The sequence below is a fragment of the Rhamphochromis sp. 'chilingali' genome, assembly GCF_963969265.1.
Source record: "Rhamphochromis sp. 'chilingali' genome assembly, chromosome: 2".
NCBI classification, from domain to species: Eukaryota; Metazoa; Chordata; class Actinopteri; order Cichliformes; family Cichlidae; genus Rhamphochromis; species Rhamphochromis sp. 'chilingali'.
In genome coordinates, this window is record NC_137930.1 from 62,163,148 (window position 1) to 62,189,012 (window position 25,865).

The 25,865-nt window shown below is 41.5% G+C and overlaps 3 protein-coding genes across 5 annotated transcripts; 1 reads left to right on the forward strand and 2 right to left on the reverse strand.

Annotated features, from left to right (window-relative positions):
- Nucleotides 1-961: 961 nt before the first annotated feature.
- On the reverse strand, nt 962-7,478 carry sspn (sarcospan (Kras oncogene-associated gene)). The gene is given in 4 exon segments (XM_080874221.1): nt 962-2,264; nt 5,272-5,358; nt 6,842-7,261; nt 7,265-7,478. Coding segments are annotated over 4 exon segments (903 nt in total). The 5' UTR covers nt 7,301-7,478; the 3' UTR covers nt 962-1,904.
- A 178-nt stretch (nt 7,479-7,656) lies between these two features.
- On the forward strand, nt 7,657-12,453 carry bhlhe41 (basic helix-loop-helix family, member e41). 2 transcript variants are annotated; one of them, XM_080874219.1, is made up of 5 exons: nt 7,657-8,778; nt 8,873-8,939; nt 9,112-9,222; nt 9,327-9,438; nt 9,776-12,453. In XM_080874219.1, the coding sequence occupies exons 1-5, from the start codon at nt 8,717-8,719 to the stop codon at nt 10,717-10,719; spliced, it is 1,296 nt and encodes a 431-aa protein (XP_080730345.1). In that variant the 5' UTR covers nt 7,657-8,716; the 3' UTR covers nt 10,720-12,453. The 2 variants fall into 2 exon arrangements, with proteins under 2 accessions (XP_080730345.1, XP_080730346.1); XM_080874220.1 differs by having other exon boundaries at nt 7,665-8,778; nt 9,115-9,222.
- A 904-nt stretch (nt 12,454-13,357) lies between these two features.
- rassf8a (Ras association domain family member 8a) lies at nt 13,358-25,466 on the reverse strand. 2 transcript variants are annotated; one of them, XM_080875878.1, is made up of 6 exons: nt 25,307-25,466; nt 20,205-20,404; nt 17,931-18,730; nt 17,577-17,774; nt 17,045-17,189; nt 13,358-15,189 (listed from the first exon to the last, which is right to left on the reverse strand). In XM_080875878.1, the coding sequence occupies exons 2-6, from the start codon at nt 20,305-20,307 to the stop codon at nt 15,068-15,070; spliced, it is 1,368 nt and encodes a 455-aa protein (XP_080732004.1). In that variant the 5' UTR covers nt 20,308-20,404; nt 25,307-25,466; the 3' UTR covers nt 13,358-15,067. The 2 variants fall into 2 exon arrangements, with proteins under 2 accessions (XP_080732004.1, XP_080732003.1); XM_080875877.1 differs by having other exon boundaries at nt 25,123-25,465.
- Nucleotides 25,467-25,865: the final 399 nt, after the last annotated feature.

Consider the following 25,865-nt stretch of genomic DNA (forward strand, 5'->3'; position numbering starts at 1 on the left):
GACCAAGTAATTATTCTGAATGCAATGTTCAGTCTTCATTTGATATCTATATACACTCATTAGACACTATTGGGCTCAGTGTGCAAGTACTAGATTAGACCCCTTTTGCCTTGAGAATTACCTTAAATGTTCATGGCATAGCTTCAACAAAGTGCTAGGAACATGACTCAGAGTTATTGGTCCATATTGACATGATAGCGTTACACAGCTGCAGATTTGTCAACTGTACATCCCAAAGGTGCTCTATTGGATTAAGATCTAGTGACTGTGGAAGCCATTTGAGTACAGTGAATTCATTGTCATGTTCAAGAAACCAGTTTGAGATGACAATATGGTGACATGGTGCATTATCTTGCTAGAAGCAGCCATTAACAGATGGGTACACTGTGGTCATAATGGGATGGACATAGGCAGCAACAATACTCAGGAAAGCTGCAGCATTTTAATGATGCTCAGCTGGTACTAAGCGAATCAAAGTGTGCCAAAAAATGTCCCCCACACCATTACACCAACACCTGTGGAACTGCTGCCATGTGATTGGCTGATTAAACCTTTGTGTTAATAGGCAGCTCAACACTTTACCTAAAGTGCCTGGTACCTGTGTATGTAATTACAAAAAAGGGAAACTGCAACTGCATACAGCTGACAAAAAGGTTTCTATTTGTGCCCAAATATGTTAAGACAGTCTTGAAAGAGTAACTACTGGCATTTTTTTATCCACATGAAATTAATTCATAAAATTTAAGATTTCAGTTAATTAACCTTTTATCGCTGACAAAACAATGTAGGGTGTATTTGATTCAGCACTAGTTACACTCTTCCTCTGGGCATACATTTCATTCATATGGAAACTGACTCATGCTTACATTTCCTGCTTAGCATGTTGAGATTGCAGGTAAATATTGCTAGAGTAGTAATAAATAACACAGAAACGTATTTCATTTAAAAATAAAAACCACCATTTATTTTTTTTCCCGCTTCCTAACACAGCTCAAACACTGTGAAATGATTCACCATAGGTCACTTCAGTCCAGCTGCCAGTCTGAGTCCCCCCTTTCCTCACCCCGTCTCACCCCTCCTCTCTTTGTGGCTGCAGCAGTTCCACTCCTACAGGCTGTTTGACTCATGCTGGCTGCTGGCCACCTTCCACCACAGCCCAGTTCAGTCTGAAACCAGTCTTATGAAGTGTAGCCTGCTCAGGTTATGCTACTGCACTCAGAACTGTGTGGCGTTTACTTGTACCAGCTGAAAAGGACTTTGATAACGTTTTTTTTGTCAGGGGAGTGAAGTCTGTATTTAGCGAGCTGCATATGTTTAGTGGCAAAATTAATAAACTAAATGATTTTCATCAAAAAAAACCCTGAAAACGAACCTCAAAATGCACATAATATAAAACAAGGCTTTAATAAAAGGGGATTTTATGCAGTAACAGTAACAATAAATAAAGCATTCATTTTAAGGTTTAAGATTCATCTTACTAATATTTGCTAATGTGTGAACAATCCTTTTTTAATTTTTGAGGCAGTTTCATTCTGTAATTGAGAATCATCGCACAAGAACTCGATGTGTTTTAGGTGTCGTGGTTATGAAATTTCTGTGAATGAGATGAAAACATAACTAACAAAAATATGAAACACAATAAGCTGCTTTTGACTTTACAACTTCTTTTCAAGGACTAAAAATTGGAAACTGGAAGTAGAACTTTACTTATATAAAATACAAAAAGCTGTTACAAAGCTGATACAACTTCCAGCATAAATACATTGAGCTGCTGCCACGTGATTGGCTGACAGAGAACAAGCCAAGGCACACAAAAAGACAAATATTCCAGTCCGCCAGAGTTAAGTCAACCTCCCTCTTGAGCTGACTGACCAGAGGCACCTCGTGAGCTTTGCCATCTTCAATTAAACTTTCTGCCACTGCTGGGTTGAGGGAGAGCCAATCTGAAGACCAGCAAAGAAGACCTGATAGCGGTGCTTCCACATGATGAAGGCACCAACGGCACAGATGAGCGCTTGGGCCAGATTGAGGAAGATCTGGATCAGGAAGTAAAGTGTGAGTGTACCGGTGATCACCTCGCAGTCACTGACTCCCTCGTAAGTGAAGGTGCGAGCTAGTAGATCTTCTTCATCGAGTATGCAGACGCAGGCTTCTACATCTTGCTCACAGATGAAGCTGCTGGTTTGCTCGTAATGGTGGGCAGCAAACGCCATGACCAGCACAGAGATGACCAGGCCAATCATGCACAGGACAAAATACAGGAGCTGTAGGGGCAGAAAGCTAGCGTGAGACCAGACACTATGAAAGCTTTCATCAGAAAACATTTTCTATCTTTTATTCAATATGTTTTTATATTCTAATCCGGCTCCCACTTTAGCCTGGTGTCTCATGATTACCCCACAGTGCCAAAACTGTAGCTTAGAAACAGACGTGCTGGCTCAGTGCCTATGGCAAATTAAGTTCAAAGAGATTACCCAGAATACTCTGACCCTAAGAGTACTGGTCCAGCTCTTAGCACGAAGGGGAGATATCACATATATTCCAGTGACCTGCAGCTACAGCCACCTCCAACCTTTAGTGGATGTCCTGTGTGAGAATACTTGCAGAGAGCATCTAAAAATACAGTTTCAAAATGTGACAGAGGCTTTGTGCTGTTTATGCAACTGCACGATTGCAATAACACTAAACCTTCATCTTAATCCACCGCTTATATAAAAGGAGCCCTCATTCGCTGGTGTATTTTGCTTTCAGTTACATGCTGCTTATAGAGTTATGCAAGTGATGAGTGGTGCTTGATTTGAAACTGCATTTATGTTAATTTTGGAACAGCTGTGAGATGGAGAGTATGGATGATTACAGGGGAGATGCATGTAAAGCAAGTGCATCAACAAGCACTCTGCTGAACAGTGTGGGCTTCACTAAACAGGTGATCGGAAAGCCCAAAGTTGAAAGTAAGGATGCTGTTGTCGTCGTCGTTGTTAAGAGTCTATGTGCTGTCCACTTTTACAGAGCACTTCAAAACTCATAGTCACGAGTGTTTTTACACAGTTAATGAGAAATAAAGTGGTCATATGAGTCCCTATCTAACAACACAGTTAACACTTAATGTGAGAACGGCTCCCTCTCCCTTTGCTCTCTCTTTGAACCAAGGGCAACTGGAATTAATAAACAAGTTCACTGCAAGGCCACAGATTCTTCAGAAAGAGAGACAGTGTAGTCGCGTATTCACTGACAAAGTAAATTAACAAATTAAAACACATTTGTTTTGGTTTGAGGGCTGTTTGAAGGCCAGACAAGGAGGTTTTTTCTTCTACATAGAACTTTTGGCTAAAAAAAACTACAAGAAATGACACCTGACATAAGGACATACTGTGCTGTGAAAAAATATTTGCCCATTTCCTGATCTCTTTTTTTATGTAACTGTCACACTTACATGTTTCAGATAATCAAGCAGATTTTAATATCAGACAAAGATAACCCGAGTAAACAAAAACAAAGATTTTAAATGATTGCTTATCTTATTAAAGGAAAAAAAGCTATCCAAACCTACCTGATGCTGTTTGAAAAAGTAATTGCCCCCATTGTAAAATCTTGAATTAACTATGATTAATGAATTATGTTCACCAGCCCCACCCAGGCCTGATTACAACAGACCTTTGAATCAATTAAGAAGCACAAACAGAACCTGACTGACAAAGTTTAGTAAGCTAAAAGATATCAAAAAACACATGATCAAAAGAAACAGCTGAGAAACAAAGTCATTGACTCTGGAAAGGGTTACAAAACCATTTCCCAGGCTTTGGGAGTCCAGTGAACCACAATGAGAGCCATTATCATCCGAGACCAACACAACTTTTCCAGAAGGCCAAAAAAGAACCCAAGACCTGCAGGCCTCACGTGTCTCAGTTAAAGTCAGTGTTCATGATTCAACACTAAGAAAGAGACTGGGCAAAAATGGCATCCATGGGAGAGTTCAAGCTGACCAAAAAGAACACAAGGACTCGTCTCACATTTGCCAAAAAACATGTTAATGATCCCCAAGACCTTTGGGAAAATATTCTGTGGACTGGCGAGACAAAAGTTGAACTTTCTGGAAGGTTTATGTCACGATACATCAGGCATAAAACTAGCACAGCAATTCAGAAAAAGAACATCATGACCAATGGTGGGTTAATGGTCTGGGGCTATTTGCTGCTTTATGAACTGAGTAACTTGCTGTAATTGATGGAATCAAAAAAAATTCTCTTCAGCAGAAATTTTTAAATGTTCATCAATTTGTGCTCTGAAGCTCGAGAACGCTTGAGTTGGGCAGCAGGACGATGACCCAAAACACAACAGCAAGTCCACCTCTGAATGTCTCAAAAGAAAAAAGGAAGGTTTTGAAGTGTCCTAGTCAAAGTCTGGACTCAAATCCAATTGAGACTATTCATGAATGAAAACCTTTCCAGGTGGCTGAATTAAAACAATTCTACAAAGAAGAGTGGACCAAAATTCCTCCACAGCGATGTGAAAGACTCATTGTATCAAGAGGCCAAACACTTTTTCACAGCACTATACTTTGCTGCTATGCAAGACAAATGGATAAATGAACAATGCAGTCAAATTTCAACAAGTTCAATACTGTCTCATTTAGGGATCGGCTAATATCACTAGTTTGTGAACTTAAAAATGCAAATGATCAGAATCTGTGTCTTTCTGGTGACTGAGGTACATCGATGACATTTAAAGCTACACAAAATAGACATGCTAGCATTGTTTTGTTTTTTTTAACAAGCCTTTCTGCAAATTAGCAGCATTTTTTAATACAAAATACTGCTGAAGTATGCTGTCTTTACATCATTTACATATTTGAACCTGGTATGCACAGAAGACCCAGACATAAAAAAAGGATGCCCCTTCCCAGGAAACAATGATCGGCTGATTTTAATTGCTTTGAAATTCCAGCTGCATACATTGTGTGGCTAATTAAGCTGTACAATCAAGTCGCATTAATGAAAGCACTCCTCCGCTCACACGGATTCCTGCAGAGCACTTTTAAACAGGAATGCTGTTAAATGCTTTTCTCTCTATGCTTCTGACAGTTGCAGTTCCCTGAGACCAGCTTTGTACTTTAACAGGGAGTAAAATAATGTTTTCTGCAGAGGTTTTCTGTCTGAACACTAAGCCTGGTCATACTTTTGACTGATTCTACAAATCGTGGGACAATTTCAGACACTTGTTTTCGCATTAATAAGCAAATGTTTTAAGTCACCAGGCTTTCGCTAAGCTCACCTTGACAATGAATTGCTTCGATGTTCTCTCATCAGGGACATAGGTGATACAGTACAGGACAAAGCCCAGGATGGAAACTAAACACAGCTGAAACATAACAGAAAAAAAGGGTTTAGCATTATTTGGATAGACTCAGTCATCAAGGCATTAAAAACATCTACATGATTTGTGACAACATGATTTTTAAGCGCCACAAAGATCCATTTCATCCATATATATAGCATATATGAATGACTTGTAGATCATACATTTACATACAGTTTAGACCATGAATAAGAAAAAGAAATACTTTCCCCCAGGTTTTCAGAGGTGTTTCCTGGTATTACATGATTCAGCAGTAAGCTGCCATCTGATTACTTTACTCTGTCTTTCCCTTTCACTCCCCTCCTCTCTCTTTCTTGCACACAAACACACTCACACTCTATCTCTGTGTCTTCAGTGCAATTGGAGTCTTGTGACTAACGTGAGGCATCTTATTTAAATGTTTTTCTCAGGTTCTTAAGCACTCAGGATTCTCTGGAAAGTTCTTGATGACCTCAATGTTTTTCACTTGGCTGAATCTCATGAGGATCTAACTCGGGATGTTGATGTCAGGGATGTTTTCGAAGGCAGATGGCATCTGTGATAGGCTGGGGTAGAGCCCAGACACAAACATATATCACTGAAAGGTGACCTGAAGTCTTAGCCCAAACTATAATAATAAGTAAATTTGCCTTCCCCCCTTTTTTATTACACATTTCACAAGGAAAGATGAACACTTTGTGCCTCATTGGTTATACAAGTTAAAGTGCGTGCATTTGTAACACTTCAACTTACAGTTTATCCACTTTTTACGTGTTACTCTTAACAAAGTTCACCTTTGTGAGCTGAAACCTCAAAGCTTTACAGTTTAACTGATGCTCCCAGTCAGTTACACTTCAACATTAACAAACTTTCAGTGCTTTCGTGACCTTTTTGTTAATTTCTCTTGAAATTCCACTTCTCGTCTTAACCTAAATGAAACACGCAACTTATCTTTCATTTGTTGTTTGCATCGTAAAAGTTTACTTTTGTGTGAAACTATATGTGATGTGTGCGTGTATATGTGGGGGAGACCGGATGGCAAGGATGCAGAGGTACTCAAAAAGATGTACATCATATTTGCAAATAATAATGAGGTCTTCTGACACTGTGTGGGTGTTCGTGGGTTAGTTTGGAATGCGGCATGCTGTTATTGGATGACTCATCTCATCTGTCCAGATGTTTAAGATTTCTTGGACATGCAGTGTGAACAACAGAAGGTGCAAGCTGATGCATGTGACTGAGAAATAATGGAAATGCAGGTGTATGCATTCAGGTGAATATGACAGATGGAGATTTGTTACCACATGACAATATTAGTGATTTCCCATGGCTACGGTGCCTGTCTGGCAGAGACAGCCTGGTGGGGGCCGGTGTTGACATACAGTGTGCTAAAGATGTACAACACAGGTGTGTTGCTGAGGCTCATGCAGAAGTATCAGAAACCGGAAGTTCCATGCAAACAAATGAGTGTAGCGGATGATGATAGAGCGTAAAGTATGCAGCTTACAATGATCCCAGCCCAGTGTGGAGTCTCCCTGGCCAAAAGTGAGGGACTGATAGCCAACATAAGGAAGGCCATGGCTGTGACAGCCACCCCCAACAGCAGCTGGAGCAGAGCGATGAGCAGAGGGAAACGACAGACTCTGCACTTATGGCCATCTTCTGGTGTTGGGCTCTCTTCTCTCTTCTTCTTGCCCTCCTTCTTGTCTGAGGAATCTTTCTGTGTCTGTCTCATTTCTCTTTCTGCCTTCACTTTCTTTTCCTGTGTCTCTACACGACTTTTACTCTTTGGGGTGTATGAGCCCGCCTGCGGTCTCCCTCCCTTCCCTTCCCCTCCCTGCCCTCTCTCACCATAAACACAGCTATGGCTGCTATTTGGAATCAGAGAAGGCTCTGAACTAATATGGAAAACATTTGGACTGGAATCCTAACGCGGCTCCAGTGCCACATATAGAGCAGGCAGCATACTGAGGAGGGAAGGAAGAGGAGGGATGGGAGGCAGGAAGACACAAAGGGGGATTCCAACTTACGACAATAAGATGATTTATCGTGTACTCACATTAAAAACAAAAAAGGGAAAGTACAGAGAGGGATCAGCAGGTATGAGTTAATGAACAGCCAGCACAGAGGAGGTGACACTTCATTAAAGAGCCAAGTGACTGTTTCATTCTTTGTCAGCAGTTACACAAGACAACCATATGCCGCCAGCCAGAACGTGTCACATGACTTACAGGAACGAGTAATGTGATCACAAGGCATGTGAGGGCATTACAGTGGCGCAGATTTTAGTGTTTTTGGATCATTTTAACGTTCGCAAGGGAGGAGCAGGTGTCAGTAACAGATGAACTTTATGTGGTTAAACTATAAATATGCAGTAACACATTTATATATAAAAGGTTTTTATTTCTTTTTATCCTCACGCTTCACGTGTTTATCGCGGTCAATACAGAGAACTAACGGGCTTACGAGAAACCGAGGTGTTTGAAGGGGACTGTGATCACTCATCATTTTCAGCACGTCGGACTAACAAGTCACAAAACTTTATCCCGAGACTAATAAAAGAACTGCAACGCACGTGTTTCAGCACACAGCTGGGCCGGTGCCATGGTTACTGACAACGCAGCTTTGGGGAATTGATGTACAACTAAGGTTGTCCTGTCGCACAACAACGTACATAGAGGGTGCAGGGTGCATGAAAACGCATGAGCGCACACATTTTGTGGACTTTAAAAAGCTCACACCCCCATGTTTACGCTCCGTGTTTACGCCACAATAACCTGTCTGCTGTTCAGGCTCGGTCACGTTACGTGACCGGTTCTTGTTTTTATCTCGCGGAGGCTTCTTTCCCGAAGTGCGACTATTCGTGATCAGTTTAGAAGTCTGTGTCTCGCTCCGGCAGCTCAGCGCTTGCACAGCAAACACGAGCTGTGAAGTTTTGTAGCCCATAAAACTAGATGCAAAACCGCTGCATCTGAGGATCATTATTCTACCTCGCTCCACGCGCCTGCGTCTGCTCCTTTGCATTTTGCGCACGAATCACGTTTCAGCAGCCTGGTCAAAATGGCCTGGACTTAGTCGCCATAGAAGCAGCGTCGATAGCTGCAATATTACAGACAAGGTCTAATTACCGGACTTTGTGCTGGTGCAGCCTACACGTGAGTCGGAAGCTGTTCCCAAACGGAGGCGCGCGTGCGCTCTAACCACAGAGCCGACGGCTTTGCAAAGTGGCAGCTCAGGGAACTATAGACATCAGTCTGACGCGCAGCTCCACTGGAGGACACGCACTGTGCATTATCTGCCTCAGCCGTCCACGCGTGGGTCGTTGGAATAACAAACATTCCCAAAAGAAGCTCAGAAGAAGCAAAGAACCAGCAGAGGAGAGATGGATGAACGAATACCGCATTTACAGGACAGACAGTTCATGGAGCACGCGGATTTCTTGGGGTGAGTATCGCTTTTGGCAAACTCTGTCAAAGTATGCCTAATAAACTGTCATGATGACCTGGTGAATAATCTGACACTTTCCCCGTGTCCGTAGGGTGGATTACCCCTCACTCTACATGTGTAAATCCAAAAGAGGAATAAAGCGAGAGGATGGTGGGAAGGTGCGCGCGTTGTTTTTTTAAAAAAAAAAAAAAATTATTATTCTAATATGTAGCTTGTTTTCACAGTTGTTCCTTAAAAATACCACAAATGATATGAAACACACTGTAACTAGTGTTATAGTGTTACTAGCGTGTTCCTGTTCTGATTAATTAAACACTCGTATTTTGTCAGCAGGACGCATACAAGTTACCACACCGGTTGATAGAGAAGAAGCGGAGAGACAGAATCAACGAATGTATAGGGCAGCTGAAGGATTTGTTACCCGAACATCTCAAGCTGTCGGTGAGATCACGAAATCATGAAAAGTTTTATACGTGCTCAGGACATGGCTTTACATGACAGAGACCTCGTAAACAGCCAAACACAACCTCTGATTTTCTCCACAGACGCTCGGGCACTTGGAGAAGGCAGTCGTCCTGGAGTTAACGCTGAAACACTTAAACGCGCTGACTGCTGTCACTGAGCAGCAGCACCAGAAGATTATTGCTTTGCAGAATGGTAAGATGAACGAACTCAATCCTCATATACATAAAGTTTTGTAAAGAAACTGCACTTCTTGACAATAATTAAATGGATATGGGTTTTTATCATTTAACTGACCGGATTTGGGGAAACTTTATTAATCTCCGTTTTTAAAATAGCAGAACGAGCAGAATTGAAGAAAGAGGAGCTAGAGTAGACTCAGCTTGGATGCTTTATTGTGTATTTCAAGATTCTTCCTATTAATACCGCATCTGTTCACTTTGTCTGAGTCGCTAGCCTCGTCTCGTCACTAGTTATGATGAGCATCTTACAGAATAATGATCTGTTACTCTTCAAACTCCTTGCTTCGCAGGAGACCGGTCGATGAAATCTTCCATTCACGCTGATCTGGATGCGTTCCACTCCGGATTCCAGGCCTGTGCCAAAGAGGTCCTGCAATACCTGAGTCAGTTTGAGAACTGGACAGCACGGGAGCAGAGGTGCGCGCAGCTGATCAACCACCTTCACAAGGTGCTGGCGCAGTTCCAGCCCGGCGCGCAGCCACTACAACACCAGCTGCCCGCCGGGGACGCACAGGATGGTCAGAAATCTGACAGCCAAGCCAACTGTGTCCCCGTCATCCAGAGGACCCAGGGTGGAGAGCTCAACGAGAATGACACAGACACGGACAGTGGATACGGGGGCGAGGCAGAAAAGAGCGATGGCAAAGATAAAGAATGTGAGCGCAATAAGGCGCAGGGACCAAAGGCAGTGAAAATCAAGCAAGAGTTCGGAGATGAGCGGGCTGCCAAAAAACCAAAGATGAGCTGGCCTGTGAACGGGGCAGGGGGCGCAGACCTCACCAGGCCCGACGTGGCGTTTATGAACTCTCTGATGGGAATAAGCAGTGTGGGACAGCAGACACCGATTTGCATGCCTTTCTACTTCATTAACCCCTCAGCCGCTGCTTCTTACATGCCTTTTTTCGACAAGAACAACATTGAAAAGTACATGTACCCTGCGGCGGCCGCCCTTGCTTCCCCTTTCCCTTGGCTATATCCCGCTCACGCCTCAGCGGCGGCGGCGGCGGCCGCTGCTGCCGCGTTCCCCGGCCTGTCTGCGCACTTTGGAGCCGCTTCTCAGTCCAACGACTCACCCTCTCTAGACACCGACGGGTCACTCGAGGCTGACGAGGGCTCACCTGAGGAGCGCGAGGAGAGTCCCGCTAGTGACGACGGAGAGGGTGACGTAGGCGACACGTCCCACGAGAGCAAGAGTAGCTCACACGACCAGTTTTCTGGGTGTCAGAGGAGCTAATTAGTCCGTGTTACCTCTCTGCGCATTCTCGAGGAGTTTATGTATCTTCATTTTTTTAAAATAATTAGGCTAGTTTTAAACGGGGTTTCACAGGAGAGTTGCTCGTGTACAATATCTTGGCGAAAGAGAGGACAGTTGTGACGGCGCGTGCCTTTTGCACTTATGCTAGATTAAACAATCTGAATGATTATCGACAATGATTGACACTACACGGCCGTGTTGTGCTGGAGTTAGTTTTTTTATCCTCTTTGATAAACTATTTTGACATGGCAGCATTGGTGCCAAAACTTTGAGTACTGCAGCAGTGCGCAATATTCCAGTCAATGAGTCTCTTTGGATGTATGAAGTTGCAACTGACCTCTGCCAAGATTATTAATAACTTGGCTGACTCTGACTGTAAATATTATTACCTGAAAGATTCATTACCATGTAAATGTGTACTAAATGGGGCCTATAAAATGGGTGGTCCTGGAAGTGCATCTATCCCCAACTTTGCATGGGTAAGCTGGGAGGCACATTACTGTACCTCCTGAGAACTGAAACGCATCCCCCTTTCAGAACATACACAGGCAGCATCTCCATCATACACAACACATATAAAAGTCTCATGTTTTAATAAAACATTTGTAATACATTCACGGGAGAGGTGTTATGCATAAATTCCTTCATTTCACTCCCACTAAAGTTACTCTGGTTTCCGTTGCTTTCTGTATCCTTGTGGCAAAAAAAGAAATAAAAAGAAGAAAGAAACAGATGTAATAAAACCATTAATGGAGAGACAAAGCCTTCATTCATAAGGATTTGCTTGACCAGCATATTGTACATCCCCTGACTGAAGCATTTCTGCACAGAGATGCAGTGACCTTCTGTACCTCCAGGAAACATTGTAGGATAGCACCTTAAAGATCTTTGATATTGAATGTACCTGTATTTTCCCAGCTGTTAAAGTTTGTATGTAGAATGGCATTGCTCTTTGAGTTACTCTTTTAAGTGCACTTTTTCTGCTTTTACCCACTCCACCCTGAAAAGTCACCTCATCATTAAAGTAAATCATTATAGTTCTCTTTGAACCTTTCTATTGTGTTGTCTTGAAATTTAAAAAAAAAAAAAAAAAGATTTTGTTCCATCAATGAAAAGAGATATTGGATATTTTGTGATGATTCCATGCAGTAAAGTGGGAGTTAACCAAGTTGCCAGATTTTACAAAAAACTGATTTCTAGCTCTTTCAGGGGTTAAAATCACAATCAAGTTTGAAAACCCTGAACCCAACTACACATCAGGTCATCATCTGGGATACTGTGCTATCATCATGTAAAACCATAGTTTTTTGTTTTTGTTTTTTTTAAATGGTCTAAAACTGGGAAAGAAAGTCTGGTCATTTTAAGAACTTTATCCTGGCCTCTTTTTTATAAATAATTCCCACTAAGTATAGTGCTGTTCTGCTTTTTCAGATTTCTCATTGTATTTCGCCTACATGACATTGCTTTTGTAGTTTTCCTCAGCTGGGTTTTTGCCTCAGATCTGTTATCAGCTGTTCTATAAAGTGGCATGTGTGTTTGTAAATAGGTTTTTGTGAATATATCAAGAAGTATACATGTCTTTGTCAATGTTGTAGAAGTCTATGGATTTTTTTTTAAAGACTTAACTGAGCAACTGTTGCACATTTCGTTAATGCTTTACACATATGCTGTTCTAAATTATTGCTGATGAGTTGTAAAATAAATATCAAAATCTGAACATTGCAGATTACTTATTATTCTACACCAGTTTTTCATGTCTTCACAGTCTTACGTGCAATAAAATCCAGCTTCGGTCATTGTCTATTAATAAGCAACAAGTACATACACGTGTAACATAGGTCACGAGAAACAATACAAAATATTGGACAGCATTAGTATAATGGGATTAATGAATAATAAAAATATTAGAAGTTCAATGGGTGGAATGTAATGCTACACGTCAGCTGACAGGTCACAGCAGAGGAATGTACAGTAAGCCAAGGCTTTAAACAAAAGTCATGTGATAAAAGGGGTGATGAAGTGAGATTATAGTCTGTCTGTACAGGCTGAAGAAAAACAGGGGGCCCTCATTCCAACCTGTCAAAAGCTTTAAACAAGGTTAAAACCAGTCTTTGTTGTTGCCGTTAATTGGCTTGTCGCAATATCATTTTAATATTAACATGGCATTCCAGTTTCTCACCTTTTTTTTTTTTTTTTTGAAGCAATCTTGGTAACGGTATAAACAAGTTCATTATACATGTTCCATCATTGTTGATGGAATAAGACCCACACTACAAATCCAACAACAACAAAATTCAAAAAAAGTCATTATTATGGTACAAAAAAGAAAAACCCTTGAAAGTTTAGATTGTTTTTGGTGAAACTTCATTTCACCAAAAACATACTTTTTCTAAACAGCTCATTTTCATATTCTAACATTATTCTTTTTCCTCACTGCATTCTTTTGCATGTAAACATACCCAACTCCTGAGCATTTCCCACCATGTTTGCCTCAATTACAAAGTAAATGTCTCCCCCTACTGGTGAAAAGCGGAAACACTATACAACGTAGTACAGAATCTTTTTCATTTACACCCATGGGCTGTTTTTAACACTTACATCAAGCACCAGCGACACATTTAATTTTGTCAGATGGTTTATTGAACCATGCAATCCATGTCATATCAGCAACCTGTTACAGCCATACATCTGTCAACACTTTGCAGTATATTAAGGCAGAGAAGAAGAAGAAAAAACAACAACAAAAAACAGGTTATGTACAGTCGACATCTTACGCTTTTCTAGAAGATATGCAGCTGTAAACAACGACCATAACTATGAGACAGTACTGATCCAACCTACAGTATAAATGTGCTGCATGACAAGTAATAAATCTAAACTAATGTTTACTTCATTTTACAGCACTACTGTTATGGTGACAATAATACACCAAGGGGGAAAAAAAAGCATGAAAACTAATGTACTTTCCTTCCACAGGGACACAAAAAAACAAAACAAACAAAAAAACAACAACTATAGAAAAAAAAATACTATATACTCTTTGCTGCTGTGCCGTTTTAGCTTCTCTCACTAATATCTACTCACATTTGGTCTAAACTGGCTCATTCCTTAAATGGCCCCACTAAAGATTTACTGTACATTATTTGAATACACCCACTGTGGAATTGATATAAGGCACTTTGATGTAATTAGCAGCTGGACTACAACCCAAGGAGTTCACACGTTTGTGTTCGCGTACACACACACACACACACACACACACACACACACACTTTACTACTTAATAAGGGCTTCATACCTTGGCTATTTTGATGCGCATAGTTACAAACAAACTCTAATAGACACACTAGCTTAGCTGGAACTATCCACCCTATTACTACATGCCTCCATTTTCAGATATAACTAACAGATTAAATGGAGTGTGGTTGCTGTGCACATTCATATATGGACAACATAATCATGCATCAAGACCTGCCTATCTTTGGCCACATGATAATCAAGAAAAACAAGCATAACACATTTGGCAAAAATATAGTGTGAGGACACAAAATGAAGAAAAAAAACAAACAAAAAACAAAAATCAGTGTAAAAGGATTAATAACACCATTTCAGTGTGCAGATATTACTGCAGGAATGAGGAACAGCATTGGTATGACGGTAAATGCACCGCTTGGTAATAAAATATACTAATCCACTAAATAAAGATGAAAAGTAAGAAAACATATTTACAATAAGCCATCATTTTGGTGCATACAGAATGCAACATTCTACAGTAAGGAAAGCATTTGTGCATAGTTTTAATTTGAACAAAGATCGCAGGAATAGATTCTGATATGCAAAATGATGGATTGTTCACAATTTTACTCTAAGTAGATCCTTCACTTATTTAAGAATCAGCTGATTTTAAAGACACAAGGTTCATAGGTTCACATACCCAAAATTCCAAAGGCAATAGTTTTGATTCACCATGCTATGCAGAAAACAATAAACATCATTCAGCAGGTACTGAAGTGAGAGTACATCAGGTGGATATGTTTATAACAAAAAGCCAGATGTTTACATGGTAATTTATTGGTTCTGTTATCATTTTTTTTTCATGCCATAGCTGCTAACCATCTCTCATTCCTACCAAGTGCTCCATGCCTTTTAGTCAAAGATTACATCTTCAAAGTAAAGGTTGCCTTAATTGAGAAAAAAAACAAAAACAGTGCATAGTAGTGTGCTACGGAGGCATTCTGTACTAAAATATCAACTTACAAAACTGTTCTGGGGTGAAACTGGCTGTTGGCACGGGGGCAAGATGTGTTGCTTCCACAGCAGAACCGTCTCACACATAGATCCCTTCTGGGTTCAGACCAGAGCTGAGAGGACTGTGAAGGGCCCGGAGATGATTGGGCATTGGGTGGGTTGACACAGGGCGCTTTAACGAGCCAGACAGGGGCACTAAATCTAACAACAAATATAAAAACATCACCAAAATGAGAAACAATAATTATCAAGAGCATTTCAAAATTTTAATAATAAAAGCATTGGACTGTGGCAAGCGGCATCAAAGACTAACATTTAGCTTTTTTTTTTTTTAATTGAAAACTTGATTTATGATCAACTAATGCCCCAAAGCTTATGAATAAATGCAAATTTTAATGGTGAGATTTCCAAATGACAACCATTAGTTAAAAACATACACATGCTGATGATGTAATGCAGTGTAATTTTGCTAAACGGGCACCAGGGGGCAGGATTGGGCCATGCAAAGAATCAGCCAGTGCAGTTAATTTTAATGGCCAGGAACTAAAGCCTTTGTTGATTTACACTCTGCACTGAAGGTTACAAGAAGATCATCATCAACCCTCCATTATTACTTTTCATAATGAGAAACTATTACCATGAAGTGCATCTAAGAGATCCAATGGTGTAAACAGTTCAGTTCAATTAGCACAAATCCAATGTGGCATACATTATTACACCATCAGTATAACCAAACTATATAACCAGCTTCACTATATGCACAGTAAATGGAATTCATTCAGATGAATGACTTCATTTAAATAAAGCGATTCAATATTCAGTATTAATAAACGGAAATCCAGGTTTTTATTTACTTAAAAATAAATGCTCAGTTTTTAAGGAGGTGTGAATGTGGAGTACCAAAATCATTCCTATGCATGAGAATAAAGGCTTAATTATTATCATATTTATGCCTTTGCATTTATACATTTGGTTCTGAGGTTGTTTTTTTAATGTTTTTACAAAGGCTGAATTGCAAAACTTAAGAGTTATATCCAACTGTGGGTTGGTATCGTAAAGTTTTTAACAACTAGCTGGATGATGGTTCATTTCCTTTGTTGCATTACTTTCTCACTGAGTGCTCTTAATTTATGTGTCAGCTGTCTGACGGTTTCTTGTAGGATGAGATAGCTTTGGTCCAATGACCCACCACAGAAACTTCTGAAGATGTGAAGGAGTCAAGAATAAATAAACGTAGCAAACAACTGATACTAGGTCTCCCTTTATCCAGACTGATGTGAAGATTAAAACTGCCACTGAAGGGGGTAATAAACTAGGTCTGAGCCCTTTACCTACCACAGTTTTCAGCAGGATAATCTCTCTCTCTTTCTCTCACGCAAACATACACTTAAGCTTTTATCCTACATAATAAAGAACTCTCACTCTTGCTCCCTATGAACATACATGGGCATACTGAGCTCCCTAGCAACCTTGCCTTGAGCCTTTGCCTTCCCAGTTTAATGAGTCAGTTGATGGGACAAGGTGAGGGAGAGCCATCGAGATACTTTTTTCTACCTACCAGTAATCTAATTTGAATCCCTAAAACCAAGTCTCGGCCCTCAGCAGTTAGTCTCTACCTGCTGGTCCAAGGTGAATACAATCCCTACAGTTTACAATGAGATTAAGCTCAAAGAAAACAAACACTTAAACACACAGCAGAGTCATTTTCACTCAGCATGCTGTTAAGACACGAGGCAGCAGAATAATGAGCACCTTGATGGAACAGACTGACTGTATTAATGCACAGGCAAACTCAATCTCAGCTTTCTTACTTCATTAAAAGAAAAAAAAAAAAAAAAAGATCACATGTTAAGCATGTGAAAAACCACCAAAGGCACGCTGCAATTTGACATACCATTAGTTCAAAGAAACCACTGTTACAGACTCCACACTTTGGCTAAAAAAAAAGCATCCATATTGCAATACGGAGTTGTAGTTACATATTTTACTCCAAAGAAAACTTCCCAGAAGACCCGAAACAGCTACTTATTCAATGTTTGGAAGAAAATTTCAATACCTATACCGGGGCTGTTGTGGGTACTTCCTTCCTCAGCAGGTTCAGCTGGCAGTACAGTGACCTTGGTGCCAGTCTGCTTGATGAACTGCTGCAGGTTAACCTGCCTCAGCTCCTTGGTCAGCTGCTCCAGGTCATGCTGCATGTCCTTCAATAAAAAAAACGCAGCAGTGGGAGAAATTATTTTTCAGAAGACCGCAAAGCATTACCAGTAGCTTCAGACAGCTTCTTTTTCCATGAAAAGTTCAGACAAATGCTCAAAATGTTTGACTAATTAAAAAAAACAAAAAAACAACAACAACAAAAAAACCATCACATAGAACAACAGCACTTGTTTGTTATCTGTGGTTTGTTATCAGTGTTTCCTATTGATTCTAAATTGAGTGAGTAATACTCAGCACTCCTCTATCACTGTTCCTCACAGCTTAGAGGAACAGTGCTAAAGAAGAGCTTGCTGATAGAGTTGTGTTATAATTACATCATTCTGCAGCAGTGTTTTCATAGAAAGTTTGCACACTGCATTCAAATCAGTCACCTGCAATTTCTTGCTACTCTGTCCAAGCGACCTGTCCACAGCTTTGCAACTGCTCTCCAGCTGGACAGCCTGTCTTTCTTGGGCCTTCAATTCTGATTTGATCCTAAGGACCTGAGCCCGAGCCTCAGCCTCACTGACCCACTGGGTCTCCTGCCGCTCTCTCTGCAGTTTCTCTTCTTCCAGGCCTGCCTCTACACCCTGAAGGTGGAAGAAAAAGAAAGAAACTAAACTACTCAGGAAAAGGAAGGAAGAAAAGATGACTAGAAAGTCTGTAAAACCTTTGAAACAATGATAAAAACGTATTTTCCGCCCACAAATCCAATCTAACAAAAAAAGCTCCCACATACAACACACCTGCACCATTGCCAGTTTCTCCTCAATCTCCAGTTCACAGCTCTGCAGACGCCCACGAAGCTCCTGCAGCCTTTCCTCCAGCTGTCTCTCACTTTCAAGCTCAATTTGTAGCTCAGTGGCCCAAAACTCCTCTTCCTCCATCTCCACCTCATTCTTCCTCAGGTACTTCTCCAACCTCAGGATCTCCTCTATTAACCCTCCACCTACACCTGGGTTCCCAGCGCACCCTTCACCTCGCCCCCCTCGTCCTTCAGCCCAGACTTGAAGTTCAGCTTCATAGGCCTCAAGCTTTTTTTCCAACACGTTGAGAGTTTCTCTCTGCAGACCGACCAGCCTGACAAGATCTTCCATGCGGCAGGCCCAAAGGCTGGGGGACGTGGTCCCGATAGTGGGTCCAGCATGGTGAAGACTTCCTCCATTTCCTAGAAGAAGCCTTCGTTTGGCTTCGGCTTCACCAATCCGGCCTCCGCTCAGTATCTCCCTAAGGCTTCTGGGTGCACCAGTGAATGTAAGAGACTTGCGGCGGGGTTCACGGCGGCGAAGGGAGCGATCATTGGGATGACGAAGCTTTGCAAGCGGAGGGAGGCTTTGTCGATGCAAACCGCATTCTGGCCCCCTGAGAGGGGGCCCTTCTGAGGGGGGTCTTTCAGTCAGTGAAGGGCCTGTGCGGTGCAGGATCAGCTGGACATCACCAGCATACTGGCCCCAAGTGTTCAGGGAAGCCACGGGGCTTTCATGAGGGGCTAAGTGACGCTCAGTGTCGCGCCATTTTTCTACAAGAGTGTATCTTCCAGTGCGACCTGAAAACAACACAGTATAGCACATTTACATTTACGTGACAACTGCTGCTAGAAATAAATCTCTAAAACAAAGTCATAGAAATGCAGTTGTGATGTGATCAACATACACTAAACATTAACTAAGAAAACTTGGGTCCTAATATTCAACTGGATGTTGAGACGACAAAGTCTGAAAGATGTGCGTCTAGCATTCAAACTCCAGAGATCCCATTCTGATCAGGTATCTGTGGGAAATGCTGGAAAAACTACCTTATGAACCTAAAGACCTGCCACCAGCAAACCAGTGCCAAGAGTCCCACTTTCACACCATATTCTGGCAGGACAAGGGAGACCTACAAATATTATGCAAGTGGTTTTAATTGATTGGTGTTTACAATCTTTCCAACCTTTAAACCATTAGCACACACAGATTAGAATGATGACCTCATTGGAATGATTTTTCTGGCTGCATTAACAATAACAGTTAACAATTTCACCCAGCTTATTTACATGGTTTCTGAAACACCTTATAGTGGTTTTTATAACTGCAGCAAGAGCATTGAGTCTCACACTATAGAGTACAGTCTGAACATACTGTAAAAATACTGTCTGGAATACAGAACATTCAGCCTAAACAGGATGCGAGCTGCACAGATCTGCATTGTTGGGGTGTTATTAAGCGATTTCAGCTCAATGAGCAATTCTTTCACAGTACATTTCATTCAATGATTATAACAAAGAAACTGCTTTCTGCTGTTTAGGGAAAACGTAGACACAACACTTAGTAGTAGAGTGCAGACAGAAAAGGTTTAAGTACCAGATCAATACTGATGTCTGATCACTTAACATGGCGTTAAAAAGCAAAGGAGGGGGCTCAGAAGTGCTGCTTTCTCAGTTTGGCAGGAGACTGAGGGATGAGTCAGACTTTCCTTCCTCCCCCTCCTCCTACCCTGGGCTTTGTGGAGAGTGATGTCAATACAGTATGCTCAAGTGCCCCTATTCTTGCAGGAACCATATGGAAAGAGAGAGTAGGGTGTTGAGATTTAAGGAAGTACCAATGAAGCCTATGACCCACTACATCTCTGCAGGGACTTAGCATGTAGGCAGGAGAGTCTGTTTTTTCACTTCATTAGGACTTACTTGGCATTTAGGGGATTTAAACCAAGATTAAAGCTTTGTGGGTTGGCTAACGCATAAAAACACACTTGATGAAAGTTAATGTCTGTTCAGTGTTTGTGGTATTAAAAAAATATTTGTAAACTATTCAACCATTGGGCCAACATGTATAAGAAAAAGAATTTATTAATATTAGCCAATTATCAGTGTCTTTTTACAGCAGGTGTAACCTTTCATGTTTTCATGATGACATTTTTGTGCAGAAATCAGTTACTTACTGATGCATGACAATACTAATACATTCACACTACTTGAATCATTTTGAATGAACTTCTTTAGGTGTGCTTATTGTAGCTTTCATAAAATAGGGATTATTTACCTATGGCCTGTGCCAGAGCAATCACCACTTCCTGGCAGGTGGTTGCCTCAGTGACCCCACAGACAACCCTCTGGACTCCATCCACCCATACCTTGAGCTCCATGCTGGGTCAGAAGCAAGGGGGCCGGGTGCTGCGTGCTGGCCCCAACATTACTGAAGGTGGCAATGGCAGGGCAGCGGAAGCCCCTCTGATTAATTCGCTGTGGAGAGAACAAGGGGAAACAGGAAGTCTTTAGTCTGCATGTACTCAAGGCCAAAGGTGTATACTTCCTACTTGTTAACAAGAACCCAGTTGAGAAGGGAAAAATAATAATGTGGAGGTAGAGTGGCGCTATTTTCGCAGTAGGTTAAGGTAAGAAATAATCCAGTGAGAGTGACTCAAAGAGACTGGCATGCCAGGGCCAGCTGGCCATAACGCTGTTGTTTTGTTCTTGTCTATGAATAGGTACATGTCTGTTGGGGGTGCAGGAAGAGAGTGCCAGGAGACATTCCCAAGGCCAGTTCCTGCTTTTGTACAGCTGCGACGAAAGAAAGATTAACTCAGTTAGCAGGGTGGACAGAAACAGAGAAGGAATGTAAATGTAATTTAAAACAAAGGAAAGAAAGAATTACAACACAGGGGAGTAGAGATTCGTTTTGGATGTGTGCTCACGGTTCTGTAAAATGGCCGTGGCATGTATATCGTATTGACAGAATCCCTTATTCTCCACTGTGGAACAATACAGCAAAATACAAGAAAAGATGTATCCTCGTGAAGTTTGTTTAATATTAACATTGACTGATTTATACCAACAGCTATGTGGCTATGCCTATGAAAGCTGGTTACTTACACAAAGATGTAAATAACCAGTGACAAAACACCACACAAGAAACAAGAATCTACATGGAGGCATCTGTCGACATGCACTTCAAGGACAGCAACCGAATGAATGCATACTTTCTCTGCAGACCTGTATCACTCTCCATGAATCTAACCTTCAATGCACCTACACTACTGTGTCAAAAGGTTCTTTTGTTCACCCCCCGCCCCGCCGTTAAACCTCCTGTACGCCCCACATATCCCCTGTCCACAACCACAAAGTCACCATCGCCAATAGTTTTTCTAAATATGGTCAAGACGTTGTGCAGTGCTACAAGGTATGGTATGCAAGAATAGAGAAACAGAAGTAGACTTCTTAATAATATTTACTGTTTTAAAAGATGGTCCTCAAAGCCTATCAGAAATTTAAGTTGATATTTTTAAAATGATTGTTTTTAGAAATTTAAAAACAGCCAAAGTGTTGGATTAAAAAAATTTTTTAAAAAAATCTTTTAATCCTCCAATTTTCATAATACTGACTGAAGAATTTTCTACCTATCTGCAATACAAAAAGCAGAAAAGCAAAAACCCTAGGTAGTTTCATTGCAGTGTGTGTTATGTATGTATGTGCACTAGTGTCATCTAGTTTCAGTGCTATTATCCTTCTTTTAAAACAGAACCTAAATGGCATTACATGCTTGAAGGACGTAGAGGAACATGAATAACGGCCAACACATGCAGACGCTTAGATTTTTCTGCCATCACCCAAAAGACCTTTTTCCAGGGGGGCGTAGAAACAGTAACAGGCACTGATTAGGTCTTGATGCAAAGCAGTCATAGTGGAGCAGCCAGAGGTGATCAGCCATTCTGATTGGAAGAAAAAAAAAAAAAAAAAACTATAGCAACACTTCCAGACTAATGGCATCTGGCTGAAAAGGATTTTAAAAAGACCACTGCATGGAACACTTTGTATTTCACTGGCATTAGAAATATCTGCTGGCTGATTCAGGGCTTCTTCTTTGCAAAAGCTCTATAAGACTCAGAGGGGAATTTACAAATGTCACTCGGTTTAGTCCAGGCTTGCAACATTTGTATTCATTACCATTAACCCAGAAAACCCAACTGATGATACAGGCACAGCGGTGCGAGGCAGAGTGCCATCCTGAGCCCTGCAAGCTCCATTCCTCTGGCCAGTCAAAGCCACAGCCTGGGGAGATGCCCGCCTGCTGATTTGGGCAGCTTGTGTTTTGCCAGAGAAGCATTTCACAAGACAGAGAAACACTCGAATTTCTGCAAATTCTGCTTAAGCCCATTTGAGCCATGATCAGCTGCATAAAAAAAACAACAACCCCAAATGACTTTAGTGACCGCTCACATTTGTTTCGGTCTGGTATTGGTTAAGTAGTCTTCTTTGAGTAGTGAGGTGTACGAGCAGAAATGAGCAGCCTGCCTGGCCGGCTGCTGATGACACTTCTCCAGACCTACAGGAGCACACCAAGCTGGCAGGGAAAAGGCTTCTACTGGCTGCTGCTGTAAACAAGCTACCATATGCTCCTGTGGGTGTTTCAGCACAACCAACACATTTCAGTAACATACAGTATACAGAAATACTGTAGGAGTTTCAATGTTAGAGCTTAAATACGGAACTGCGTCTTGGATTTACAGTCTGTCAGCCATCGCGATCTGGCAGGTGTATTGTGCATTTTATCAGTATGCTGAACAAGGAGACATCAAAGCCAGTGTGCTTCACCAAGGAAAAGGCCTGTAAAGCAGCAAAAACAAAACAAAACACAAGACTATGAAATAAAATTGTTCTTATAAAATTCCAGTTCCTGTCTATATTTGCTAACCATTGTTCAACAAGGTGGTAAACAATGCTACTAGCAGAGGTTCAGGCATTCAGGCATTATTGGAATTCGTATTCAGCATCTTTATTAATAAAGATTTATAGCAGAAGCCTTCTGAGATTTAAAACTCCCCCACACTGCTGTTAACTAAATACAATAGGATCCTTCTTACAGACTGGAGCAACAAAAGTCTTCTCTAAACCTTCCAGCCTATTACTTACCAAACTTTAATTCAAATTGCACACCCTGCAGGGAAGCATGTAATTAGTAGCAATTTATACTCTGCTGTAATTGGTAACAGACCTGTTGTGAAATAGATCACTGTGAGCAGCCAGAGACAGATGATGGTTTTATCGTGGAGGCGACTGGGTTGGAACAAACAGGAGTAATCTACTGCTTCCCTTTTAGTCAAGCGCTACAACTACATAAACAAGTATAATCCCTGGCCTTAAATCACTTGTGTGAGGCAAAAGTTTTTAATTAATGTAAGACACGCTGACATCATGGAACAATTGTGGCTAAAAGTTATCCATCTTGCACTGATGACCAGATAAAGAAGTTCCTGTTCACAGATATGCCAGCCTAGAGTGTGTACAATGTCCTGTGCAACTGTAAACATCACAGAGCATGGTAAGGACCAGAGAAAAGCCTTGATCCTGGAGAGTGAAAACTGATAACATACAGGGTATGCATTCCTGGGCTGTGAGAATCCAATAGGCCATGACTAAGAGATAAGAAAGCTATGGGGTCCTTTGCATAGTGATACTGGTGGCTATGGAAAGTACAACAGTAGGTAATGGCACCTAAATAACATGAACCTACAATAATAATAATTACAAGGTCAGAAAAATTGCGTTTGCAAGGCTCAAACTGAGGATTCCCAATTGATGGTTGTTGTCCATTTATTGCACCTATACTAAATCCGCTGAAAACGTAGCAGAAGATAATGGATTGCATTCAACATACTTATTACATGTGAAGCTTTTTAAATGTGTGTGCCTTAAATAAATGCCCCAAGCCACCAAAGTAACCCCAAAAATAAGGACAAAAATGTTTCCAGCACTTCCTCAGAATTTGTGTTTTCGCTCTGAAGATAGGAGAGTTTGGGATTAAACCCCCATCCAGTTAGGCTACACCCAGCACCCACAGCTCTTGGGATGTCTCCAGTGGCCCCTTGCCCTGGAGCTACTCCTCTCTCTTTTTTTCTGTCTGGTTGATATTAAACTATTAAGCGCTGAAGCAACCTCCCCCATTTGGGAGGTCAGTGCTGGCAGAATCTGGAACATCTGGACAGCACGTTCAGCCAGCAATAATGCCGCCTTTGTTCCCTTGCCATATTCTCTGCTCACTAGCCAGCTTTAAAGAGCCAGAGGGCCAAGCAGCAGGCTCCTGCAGCAGGGCAGCACAGCGGCGGCTCAGCGGGGCAACCAGAGGCCTTTGGCCAATTTCTTTTACATGTTACTGTGGTTTGCAAAGCTGCAGCTGTGAGTCAAACTGTTGCGTATGCGTTTATAGAACTCAAATGGTTTTTACAGGAGCAACTGAAGTGGCAGCCACGAAAAAAAAAAAGTGCCAATTATATATATATTTTTCCAGTCTGTAGGTGGTTGTTTTCAGCCTGGTCTTCATGGTTCTTTACAGAATGCAGAAAAGACCACCAAATGACTCGATTCCGCTACAAAACCCAAGTAATGCTCCAAGGCTGCAGAGAATAAGACATTGTGCAAGTGCAACAACTCTACAGGTTGGTTCTGCTGCACTTGGTGTGTGTGTGTCAAAGTGGTTAAAGCACTGGAGCTTTAGACACAATAAACCAAGTGGCTCTATATGCAGATTATTAAATTATTAAACATGCATACATACTTTTGAGACCATACGAGCTTGACATATTTGCAGAAGAAGCTGCAGCTTACCCGATATTGTGGAAAAACCCGGGGCAAGCCAACACAACACGGGCAAACATAGACTTTGAGCACGTCACATGATTGTAACTGACAATATTTCTAAAATTCACATGAAAGAACGCAAGGAGCATTGTGAGCTGAAACACCTCAAAAACAAGCACCTTCTAGCTGCTTGTGTAGCTCGAGCTGTAGTGGGTGTTGAGTGGGAGGAAGCCCGAGAAATGGCGATAGTGGGCTGTAGTGGGTCCTGAGCAGTCTAACTAAATTCTACTACAGAAATGTTTCCGTTATCTCCGCCTTACACGCAACTACAGCGGACTCAGCTGCGGCGCAATCTGCGAATAATCAACGTTGCGTAACGGTCTTACCTTTGCTGGATTAAAGTTAGTCCTTCCTGTCCGGACCGAAGTTTAGAGGGAAAACACAGGTAGAGGAGAGAATTCCGCAAAATTCGTCCTCCTTTTTCAGCATTGCCCAGTAAATCACTACCAACGAACTGCGACAAAGTCACGTTTCGAAAACAGAAAAAAAACAGAGGCTTAGGAAACCCACCGAAAACAGATGAACTGTCGCTTCAATCCGCGGTCCGAAAGTTTGTGTCAGTCCTCTCTAGGCACACAGTCTTTTGCGGTCTCACAAATAAGCTGCGGAAAAAGCCCCTCTCCCCCGTTTCATTACTCCTGCTGGAGTCGCATTGGAACTGGGACGCACCGCAAGGCATTGTGGACTGTTTTAAAGCTGCAATACACTGTGAGGGGGAGGATGACTTCCAGCCAACTTTTACAGATCCGCAGACTTTTTAAAAGAAGAAGAAAGATACCATGCAGGGTTTTCTTACATAAGGAAATACTGGGATAAGGGGGGATGTCGCGTAGGCTGTGACTGAAAATCTGCCCGTGAGAGAGCGAAAAAGCTTTGAACTACAGTTAGACTGCACCAAAAGAGTGAAAATAGACATTTAAACACCATCGTGTTTTACTTCCAGTTCTGTTGAGACACCATAAAGGCAAGCTCACATAAAGAGCTGATAAATCATCATTGTATCATCTAACTGAAAAAAAAAGTCAAATTGGTGCTCTGAACACTTTTATTTTCAAACAACATCATTTAC